At 36.1% G+C, this 11286-nt stretch overlaps 1 protein-coding gene across 1 annotated transcript in view; it reads right to left on the bottom strand.

Annotated features, from left to right (window-relative positions):
* Nucleotides 1-6088: 6088 nt before the first annotated feature.
* Nucleotides 6089-11286, bottom strand: part of LOC128994991 (inner nuclear membrane protein Man1) — a 29988-nt gene continuing 24790 nt past the window's right edge. The window contains exons 11-12 of the mRNA XM_054419854.1: nucleotides 8518-8632; nucleotides 6089-6629 (exon numbers count right to left, since the gene is read on the bottom strand). Of these exons, the coding sequence (XP_054275829.1) occupies nucleotides 6626-6629; nucleotides 8518-8632 (119 nt within the window). The 3' untranslated portion in view covers nucleotides 6089-6625. The remainder of the gene's footprint in view (nucleotides 6630-8517; nucleotides 8633-11286) is intronic.

Genomic DNA, 11286 nt, shown 5'->3' with positions numbered 1-11286 from the left:
CATAACCTCAACCCTCAAAAATCAAGGCTCGGGGCTCGGCTCAACTCACAATTTTTTTTCTATTTTGCCAACAATGGCCGGCTTTTCTCGGTTAAAACTATGCAGCCACGTGGTTCAATATTTTAAATATAACTTTTTAATTTTTGTTGCTTCCTTCAGGTTAGTAATGTTTTTGAAACAGTTTGTTAGTTACTTGGTTAATTGTCAATTATTTTGTTAACATAGTTACTTTCACATGGTTATTATTATTTTGTAATTTGTTTTTCAAAAAGATTGGGAAATTTCTAATGGAATAAAGATGGGATTTTGAGGAAGGTCAGGGTTGGGTTGGGTGTCTTCACTGCTTGGGGTCTATCAAGCAGACTTTCCTAATAGTCGGTTTGGGTAGCAGGAAAATATTTCAGTTCTGGCGGGGAGGATGCAATTTTAGGTGGTTATAGTATTCAAGTTTTTGACCGACCCCAAATTTTTAAGGACCTCGGTCGTCCGTAGTGACGTCATCAAAATGGATGCTGGGTCGCCATGAATTGGCTATAATGATCGAATGCCTGAACCGATTTTTATTAAATTCGGCACACAAGTGCTTGAACCCATTATCTTGGCACAGGTTGTCAATGGTCGAGTTTGATCAAGTCGTTTCAAAATGGCGGCCGTTAATAACTCAAATAATAAAAATGTTTCAGTGTTTTGTGTTCTCAACTCCCTCCAGAGATCTGCAACAACCTATTCAATTTCCTTGCAATCACAGGTTGTGATGCCGTCTCTGCATGTCATAGAATCTCTTAGTGCATAGAATAGGCAAAATATCCCCACCACAGCAAACCTGCAGACTAAGTGAGTTTCCATTACCCTGATTTCATTTTCAATTAAATCAATTTCAATAACATTAAGTTTCATGAGTACATTCCTAGGTTTGCTGCTACAGGGAGGGTAATAAAGTGAGTTTATATCAATATATATAATATTCTCTATTATATATATATAATATATAAAGTATTCTCCGTGATATAACATGGGAATTTTAAATTTATGTACAATGTTTGGAATTTTCTCCGTAACCAATTACCTTATAAACCCCCCCCCCCCCCCGCCAGCAAACCTGCAGACTAAGTGAATTTCCATTTGCCTGAGTGGATTTACTCTAAAATATCTCCTTAAAAATATCATGTTTATTTCCCATTTAAATATCATTGGTTTAACGAGTACTTAGGTTTGCTGCAACAGAGAGGGTAAAAACGTGTTTTTGTGAAATGTAATAGTTTAGTATGAAATTAATTAGTTTAATTAAACATTTTCCAAATTTGATTAAAATATGTTCATAAACAAGCAAAATAACAGTACTGTATACATATTCTCCATAAGAATAACATGGGAATTTTTAATTTACAATTTTTTGGAATTTTCTCCATAACCATTAGCCATATAATGAAACTTCAATATACTAAATTGTTTGTTTTTTTTAAGCTCCACCTTATGGATTGGAAAGAAATTGCTAAATCTTATGTTTTTTGGGTCTAAAATGGGAAAAACCAATTTTCACCCTATAAAACCCCCCATAAATTCCCATAAGTTCCCATAATCCGGTCATGCTGGTTTGCATAAAAAAATTAATTGGTATCTTCTACCTTTACATAAATGCCAAGTTTCATAAAAGTTCAGTCAAAATTATCAAAGGATAAAATGTTAATGAAAAACATACAAAATGGTGGATCTGGTAACAAAGCGATTTTGTAAAAAAATGTGTTCCTTATTTTATTTTTATTTTGATCCAATGAATCATTTCGTAAATAGTGTCCCTACCTTTTTTGAACACTGTATATGTGTGTCCGTTAGCAAAAATTAATTTACAATTTTTTGGAATTTTCTCCATAACCATTAGCCATATAATGAAACTTCAATATACTAAATTGTTTGTTTTTTTTAAGCTCCACCTTATGGATTGGAAAGAAATTGCTAAATCTTATGTTTTTTGGGTCTAAAATGGGAAAAACCAATTTTCACCCTATAAAACCCCCCATAAATTCCCATAAGTTCCCATAATCCGGTCATGCTGGTTTGCATAAAAAAATTAATTGGTATCTTCTACCTTTACATAAATGCCAAGTTTCATAAAAGTTCAGTCAAAATTATCAAAGGATAAAATGTTAATGAAAAACATACAAAATGGTGGATCTGGTAACAAAGCGATTTTGTAAAAAAATGTGTTCCTTATTTTATTTTTATTTTGATCCAATGAATCATTTCGTAAATAGTGTCCCTACCTTTTTTGAACACTGTATATGTGTGTCCGTTAGCAAAAATTATCAGATTTTAATGAAATTTGGTGAAAACATGTAAACCTACGTTTCTTCAAACAAGTTGGCAAACCAGCGTGGTCGAACCATGGGAACAGGGTTTTTGGAGTGATTTAAGGGGTAAAAATGTTTGACCCTCAGAACGTGAAATTCCCTAATTTATCTATAAACTATTTTGAAGAGCTTAATCAAACAAATAATTTAGTGCAATTGGCTACAAAGAAAATTCCAAACATTGTAAATTTTAAATTTCCATGTTATTATTACGTAGAGTACATAAACTGTTGTAGTTTGCTTGTTTATGATATTATTTTAATGAAACTTGGCAAATTACTTATTTGAAACTAAGCTTTTAATATATTAATAAATACTCGCTTTTATTACTCTCCCTGTAGCAGCAAACCTAGGTACTCATGAAACCTAATGTTATTATAATTGATTTAATTGAAAATCAAATCAGGGAAATGGAAACTCACTTAATCTGCAGGTTTGCTGTGATGGGGGTATTTTCTATTAAATGAAGGGACGGCATCAAAACTTGTGATTGCAAGGAAAAAGAATAGGTTACCGCTGATCTCTGGAGGGAATTGAGAACAAAAAACACTGAAACATTTTTATTATTTTAGCTATTAACGGCCGCCATTTTGAAACAACTTGATCAAACTCGACCATTGACAACCTGTGCCAAGATAATGTGTTCAAGCAATGATGACATATATAATTATTATTGATTTTTAAAATAATTAATTGTTGCTTAGTTACTAAGTTTTATGTAGGATATTGAAATGTTTTTAAAGAGTTATAGTTTAAATAAAAAAATATCATTTAAGAATAAACTGTTGTTTTAGTAAAATATATTTATTTTTTTCTTTTTCAAAGATTTTTAAAATTTATTATTATTATTTTTACTTGAAACATGTTTATTACAATAGGAAATTTAATTTGGATTAATTTACATACAACTTTTATCTATTTAAGTTAAAAGCCAATTTTTTACTTAAACACTGCAAATTAGCCATTTTTTAATGGATTCTAAAGGCTATGAACTCAAAACCAAGTCTGCAATGGGTTAATATAGGTTTTTAAACGAGAAAATCTCAAAAGTTGCAATAACTTTTGAACTGTACTTTTTACAGCAATAACGGTTATACCACCGTGTTCAGAGTCAAAAGGAGTATAACATATAACATTTTAATCAAAATTGTTCAGGCCTTATTATATATTATATTATATATTCTTATAGAAAATCACAATTAAAAATCCAAATGAAAAAAACACCAGTAGAGACTATGGATTAGTTTAGTACCCAACCTAAACACCAAATTTCATCAAAATCAGATCACAGATGTGGTCTGTAGCTGTGTGCAGTGTGCACATCCCCACATGCAAACAGACATCACTTCGAAAACACTTTTTTTGGGATCAGGGGGATCAAAACGGATATATCCACCCAAAACTCAAACTGGAAAATGTTTACATAAAAAATTCTTTCACCATATAATTTGTGGGGAAAGTATAATTTACGTCAAAATTTACAATTTGGAGTACGTAAAGTTTGAGATATTTACCTAAATTGCCCCTTAATACACTTGAGTTTTTTAAAGATTAATAACATTTGTTTGAAGCTCTTTCTGAAATTAAGAAAATACAATAAGGCAAATACAATTTTATTAACCCAGAATGGATTTTTTCATTCTCAAAACTAACACAACACATAGCCTATTAAACACTAAACAGCTTAATTAAATTGTCACAGTATGACAATTTGTTCCAAAGAACCAAATGACCTAGGCATAATTATTTAGGAGAGCCCATATACTCGCAAAAATGATTATCATAATACCGGTTTCTATGAATCAAGTATACAGGGTGGTAAAAAAGTCCCAGGACAGTTAAATATTTTAAAAGATAATGTAGATAGAGCTACAATACTTGGTACAAAGTTACAGGGCATAAAACTCTATTTAACACATATTCAGTGATCCAATAACTCTTTAGGGGGACGGCCCACAAGGAGTCGGAAGAAAATCTTAAACAGAAGCATAGGTCAATATGCACATCGAATTAAAGGTCTTTTTTAGTAGAATACAATGCCGCAAACCGCGCTTCAAAAGGTTGATCCTGCGCAAAATGACAGTTGTTCAAAGATTCATTTAATTTGCATTGCTATTATACGCTTACTCCTCAGGGGGCACAGCCCTAGGAATCGGAAGAAAATTTTTAACGTAAGCATAGGTCGATATGCACATCAAATTAAAGGTCTTCACTAGTAGATTACGATGCCGTAAATTCAAGCTCAAAAGAATGCCTGAGTAAAAAATGGCAGTCGTTCAAAGATTCAAAATGGCGGATTCAAGAAATCTTTGAACATCTACCATTTTGCGCAGGATCAACCTTTTGAAGTGCAATTTGCGGCATTGTATTCTACTTAAAAAGACCTTTAATTTTATGTGCATATTGATCTATGCTTCTGTTTAAGATTTTCTTCCGACTCCTTATGGGCCGTCCCCCTGAAGAGTTATTGGATCACTGAATATGTGTTAAATAGAGTTTTATGCCCTGTAACTTTGTACCAAGTATTGTAGCTCTATCTACATTATCTTTTAAAATGTTTAACTGTCCTGGGACTTTTTTACCACCCTGTATATCATAATCAACAAACCTAAACAACCTACAGTATAAGTCAATGAGATTATTTTAGAATGATTTTATAATGAACGGTAAAAACAAACTCAAACTGCAGATAAAATTTAATAAACAAACCATAATCCTTTGACAGGAGTTGGCAGGGAGTTGTTCTCATTGTCAAACATGATAGGAGTCAGAAAGTGTAAATACAAATAAATAAACTATTAGCTGTACTTTCTTTATACTTTCTTATGAAATGGCGACCATACTATGTAGGTATTTTAAGCCAAGTATGAATGGAGATGAGTGTAGGATGAGTGGCGCGATCTTGTAGTCTTGTTAGTGACTTAGGCCGACATCCCTTAGACACAGCTGTTAATTAATAGCCCAAACAGCTAATGGCAACTAAGGGACCTACAGTTTATAGTGGAATCCGAACCACATTTTTTCCTTGGTATATACGAATTGGTCTAATTATCAGGATAGTACTGCGGATAGTAGTAGTACTCACTAGTGCGGACGTTAATCCACACCAGGGAGTATCCCATCCACAGTGCTTGCCTATAAATATCCACAATCCGTGACCTCCAAGTAGCTGGATTACAGTGTATATTTTATAGCCATTATAAAATGATTTATTTATTAAGATAAAATGTCAAATGGGATTTCGATTGCATAATTTTTTTTTTTAAGAGGTTGGCGGCCTCTTTTAACCTTGCATTTGCCCGTCCACATAGACTAAGTGCCCGTGCGTGGAGCGTTTACAGCAAAGCAAGGAGTGAGCCGGTACAGTACAAAGGTGAACTGTACTGATAAATTTTAGTGGCAGTGACCAGGATCCGAACCCACGACATCGCTGCCTTGGGCCCAAAGTCTGCGACGCTACTGACTGAGCCACCGACCATTGGGCTAATTACCCCAGTAATAAATTAAGGCAGTCATAAAAATTATCTGATAAATCTTGTATGTGCTTCTCACCAACCCCTTGCCACTTGAATCCCCCCAAAAAATCTGATGCCGCAACTTGCGACATCAAACCCCCCTGCTGGGGACAAAATAGTTCTCGGGTCTAGGTCATACCATAAGCCTGTTATTAGCGTGTTCCCAATATGAGAAATTCGTTAAAACGTTTAAATTAATCAGTACTCATTTGAATTCAAAATGTTTTAATAATTTAAAAGTTCACAAAAATAAATGACGGTTCAACAACTACAGTCTAGTCTTATTAGAAAAGTAACAAACACATTAGTAAGAACTACAACTTTTACAAAAAAAAACTCATTACAAAAATAACATCAATTTTTAGAATTACAACTAAAAAGATGTGGAATAAATTAGAAACAACTCCAACAATATTTACAAGAAGTTACAATAAGAAACACTTTATGGTTTAACATTGGAAGAACAAAGCAAGTTAAACGTTCTACTAACAGTATTGTCTCATTAAAAACATTTCACTACTACAATTTCAAATTCAATATATTAAAATAACATTATGTCTATCCTAAAATTTATGTTACCCAATAAAATATGAAGCTTAAGTCATTCATTGTTCATAACAAATGTACATTTAGTTAAGTTTGTGGTTAAAATTAAAGAACATTAGTTACAATATCTCTCCTCCCATCCGTCAGACTTTGATTGTAACGATAACGACGGGTAGCGTAAGTGCACTTGTCTTGTAAGCCACCGAACATCCTACATCACCTGAAAATAAGTAAATAATTACAGACAGAACACAATTTTAGAATTAATCTACATAAATTAATATGAATATATATGTGTAAAATAATTCAATTCTCACATGGGTAAATAAATACAAATAGAACTTTTTGTAAACCTGTGTGGTAAAGGCGCGTTTAACCAATAGCGAGAGAGTTACTATTCCAGTATCGAATGACGGATCAAATTCCAGCAGCGTTTACATTTTTTTTTTGTTACTGGAATAATAATAGCAGTCACGAGTCATGTAGTTGTAAGGTGAAAGTTAAGTATTCATAATCAGCGATTACATTGGTCTTATGTGATCACTTTGTATTAATATGTTTATGTTTAGTATGTATAATGGTGGAGCGAGCTGGTCTAGTGGTTAGAGCGTGGGACTCCGGTTCCTATGGTCCCGTGTTCAAATCCCGCCAAATCACCAATGGATTTTATCTAAGTGATAATGCCGTAACCCCTAGGTCTAGCCTGAAGTAATGTGAAAAACAATTCCGGACTCGTGCCTAGCGTCCTAGGACAAAAAAAAGTATGTATAATGAGTGAGCCTATTCAAAACACATTCAAATTAAAATAATATATAATGTAGCAGAAGTTTTAAAAATATTTGATAAATTGGTGATGTGTCAATACCAAAATTTATCGATTCACGATACCGTTAAAAAAAATAAATTTTACATACATAATCACTAAACTTAGCCATCACTGAACAGTAAACACAAAATCTATAAACAAACATCCCTACGTTTTCACAAACTGGGCTTCACAAAGAAATCGTATGTCTATGATACCCTACTTGGGGGACCTACGGTTACACGAGCGTGCGATCATTTCCTGACATGTTCGAAAGTAACTCGAACGACAAAATGTCATTCGTGCTCGCATTCCACTACTAGCTTGCAAGTGGATTTGTGGTTAACGCACAGGAGGAATGCGAGCTGTACTCTTATGCGAGCTCTAATTAATGTAAATGCTTAATACTACAATGATGCTATTGATTATAGAAACTAAGCAAATTTCTATAATAATTATGGGAAATACACCCAACACCCCTCCCTGTACCCCTGTTGTAGGTCTAACAATTTATTTTTATAACTTTAAGATCGTACCATGTTGAAAACATGGGCTGAGGGTACTACAGTAGAATTCCAATTATCTGGATCAATTAGGACTGGACCCCATTCAGAAAAAAACAAATCTAGATAGTTGGATTTTTCTAGAAAAATAGATTTTAGATGGCAGAAGACATAGCCACTAGGCAGATAACTCAACGCCTGCAGATTGATATGACTCATTACACGATTGGGGCTTATTAATTTTTGAGACATGAAAAAAACTTCAATGACCTAATTTTTGGCCAATTCTATTAATATTTTAAAAACCTTGAGATGATCTGGACGATTGTAATGCAGATGATCCACATAAAACAAACGTTCTGATGTTTAGGTGGAGATCTACTGAAGTTATTAAGACGGAGAAGTTTTTTATAAAATAACAAACCATTCCTGTTTGTATATCAATTCCTTTATAATTAATAAGACAGGCAATAATCTATGCAATTTTAAGAATCTACCAAATTGAAAGAACAAAAAGAGTTTTAGGAGAACTATTCAACTATTAGAGGTTGGCGGCCTCTTTTAATCTTGAATTTGCCTGTCAACAAGTGTGTCAGCACTGTGCGTGGAGCATATGCATCAAAGCAAGGAGTGGTACAGCAGAAGAGTGAATAGGCCTAGTACAATCTAGGTTTAGGTCTCCCATCTTCATTTAACATTAGAACGATGAAAGGAGTTTCTCCCAGACATCGGTAGGAACATTTAGGAGAAATTACGGGTTAAGACGCTTATTTAATTACCAAAGCTTAGCATTAACTTACTGAAGTGAGAGTTTTCGGTCGTTAGAGGGTCGCAAAGGTCTAGAAGCTCGAGTAGCTTCAGGGAATCTCTCGTGGTATCTTTCCAGTCTAAGGTATTTCACTGTCACTAACTTGCCTGAAAAAAAAACCATTCCTCATATAGTTTTTACTGACATATTTTCAATTGTTTACACTTAACTAAAATACAGAAACAAACTCAGATGGTTGACCAGTTACATTACCAGCTAAGCTAACAAACAATAATCATTAATTTTTTGTTATAGACAAAAAAGATTGCATTACAAAAATGTCAGTGAAAAAAGTGAAACAGTCAACAAATTTAAAATGTTGTCAACTTACACAATGAAACGTACAATTTCAAACTGTCAATGATTAGGAATTCAAGTAAAACAAGTATTATGAAAAGGTTAAAATTCTTCTGCTCCTAAATTGGACTACGCGTTTCAATGTATATACATCATCATCAGGTCACAGCTTGAAGAAATGTTATACATGCTTATTGTAAACGTTGACACGATCAACTCAACAATGGTATAAATTTCTTCAAGTTGTGACCTGATGATGGATGTTTATACATCGAAACACGTAGTCCAATATATGAGCAGAATAATTACTTGGTAGTAACATGCATTTTAACATTTTTACAATATTTGCCAATGTGATCCACAATAAACAACACAGCATGAAGATGAAATCATTGCCTAACTTGAAATTCTGATATGCTATGAATTAAGTTTCCCCAGGAGGAACTCAATGTCTGAGTACAGAACATGGATACCATCAGTTTTGGTCCAAATTTGATTAGTTTACTTTTAGTTTGTTTGACACATCCAAGAAGTTTGTTGAGATGCAGATTCTTAAACCGCTCTGTGAAAGATAAAATGCCTAACACGAGTACCTGAGTAAACATGAAGGATGAGTGTAGAATGAAGGGAGATTTATTGTGTTTACTTTGTATGAATAAGACCGTATGTTTTTTTTTACCGGGACCTATGGTCTCCATGAAAAAGCCTTATGATCAAGAATGCTAGGTGCAGTTTCAAACTATCAAAAAGCAGACTATTACGAGGATTGAACCAGATGTTAGTTAGGTTTGTTCAATAAGTTAAGACAACAATCCTAAATGTTAAGAGCTAAGCCTCGGATTCAGTAGAATCTTTAGACCAGTTGGTTGATAAAATTGTAGGGATGGACGGGATTGAATTTTTAGTTCGGGACGGGACGGGACGGGATTTTTATTTCCTTCCCGATTTTCGGGACGGGACGGGACGGGATTTTTTTCTGTGCATAAAAAGAAAGTACTGTATTGCAGTTACCAAAAAAAGACATACAAAATCAATTTTTACCATTTGTGGCACTGATCTATAAAAACCAAAAAATGGGTAACAATTTACAGGTACCTATATAGGTCTCGCCACCCTAAGTTGAGGCAGCCCAGACGGACGGGCAGGGTCATTATCGGCCGGTCCCGCCCGACCCATTATAATCCGATTAGTGACACTTCCGTGAACGCTCTAGTTCCATAGTTTTCATTAACAAAGTTAAAAACCGATGTATAAATTTAGTCTTTTACATTTATAACGTCGATTTAACAAACATTTCCGTTTTTGTCCCATCAAAATTGGACAATGTTTACGGTTTTTGGATTTTGGGATCTACACTACTTTGTTTTTTGTTTATAGCTCACAAACCGTAAACATTGTCCGATTTTGATGGGACAAAAACGGAAATGTTTGGTAATCGACGTTATTAATGTAAAAGACTAAATTTATACATCGGTTTTTAACTTTGTTAATGACAATTATGGAACTAGAGCGTTCACGGAAGTGTCACTAATCGGATTATTAAGGGTCGGGTGGGACCGGCCGATAATGACCCTGCCCGTCCGTCTGGGCTGCCTCAACTTAGGGTGGCGAGACCTATAGTAACTTGTGACTCGCGGGTCACGGGGTGATCGTATGTATGACTCACGGTTACGGCGAGATCGTCGTCATGATTCGCGATCACGGCGCGATCGTCGGTATGACTCGCGGTCACGACACGATCGTCGTCATGACTCGCGGCCACGGCGCGAACATCGGTAGGACTCCGTGGTCACGGCGCGATCGTCGGTTTGACTCGCGGTCACGGCGCGATCGTCGGTATGACTCCGCGGTCACGGGGTTATCGTCGGTATGACTCGCGGTCACGGCGCGATCGTCGGTATGACTCGCGATCACGGCTCGATCGTCAGCATGACTCCGCGGTCACGGCGCGATCGTCGTCATGACTCGCGGTCACGGCATGATCGTCGGTATGACTTGCGGTCACGGCGCGATCGTCGGTATGACTCGCGATCACGGCTCGATCGTCAGCATGACTCCGTGGTCACGGCGCGATCGTCGTCATGACTCGCGGTCAAGGCGCGATCGTCAGTATGACTCGCGGTCACGGGGTTATCGTCGGTATGACTCGCGGTCACGGCGCGATCGTCGGTATGACTCGCGATCACGGCTCGATCGTCAGCATGACTCCGCGGTCACGGCGCGATCGTCGTCATGACTCGCGGTCACGGCATGATCGTCGGTATGACTTGCGGTCACGGCGCGATCGTCGGTATGACTCGCGATCACGGCTCGATCGTCAGCATGACTCCGTGGTCACGGCGCGATCGTCGTCATGACTCGCGGTCAAGGCGCGATCGTCAGTATGACTCGCGGTCACGGCGCGATCGTCGGTAGGACTCCGCGGTCACGGCGCGATCGTCGGTATGACTTCGTCTCCTGCGTT

The sequence above is a fragment of the Macrosteles quadrilineatus genome, unplaced genomic scaffold, assembly GCF_028750875.1.
Source record: "Macrosteles quadrilineatus isolate MER2022 unplaced genomic scaffold, UCM_ALF_1.0 Scaffold_5__1_contigs__length_97177068, whole genome shotgun sequence".
NCBI lineage: Eukaryota > Metazoa > Arthropoda > Insecta > Hemiptera > Cicadellidae > Macrosteles > Macrosteles quadrilineatus.
This window is presented reverse-complemented; position numbering and strand designations above follow the sequence as displayed.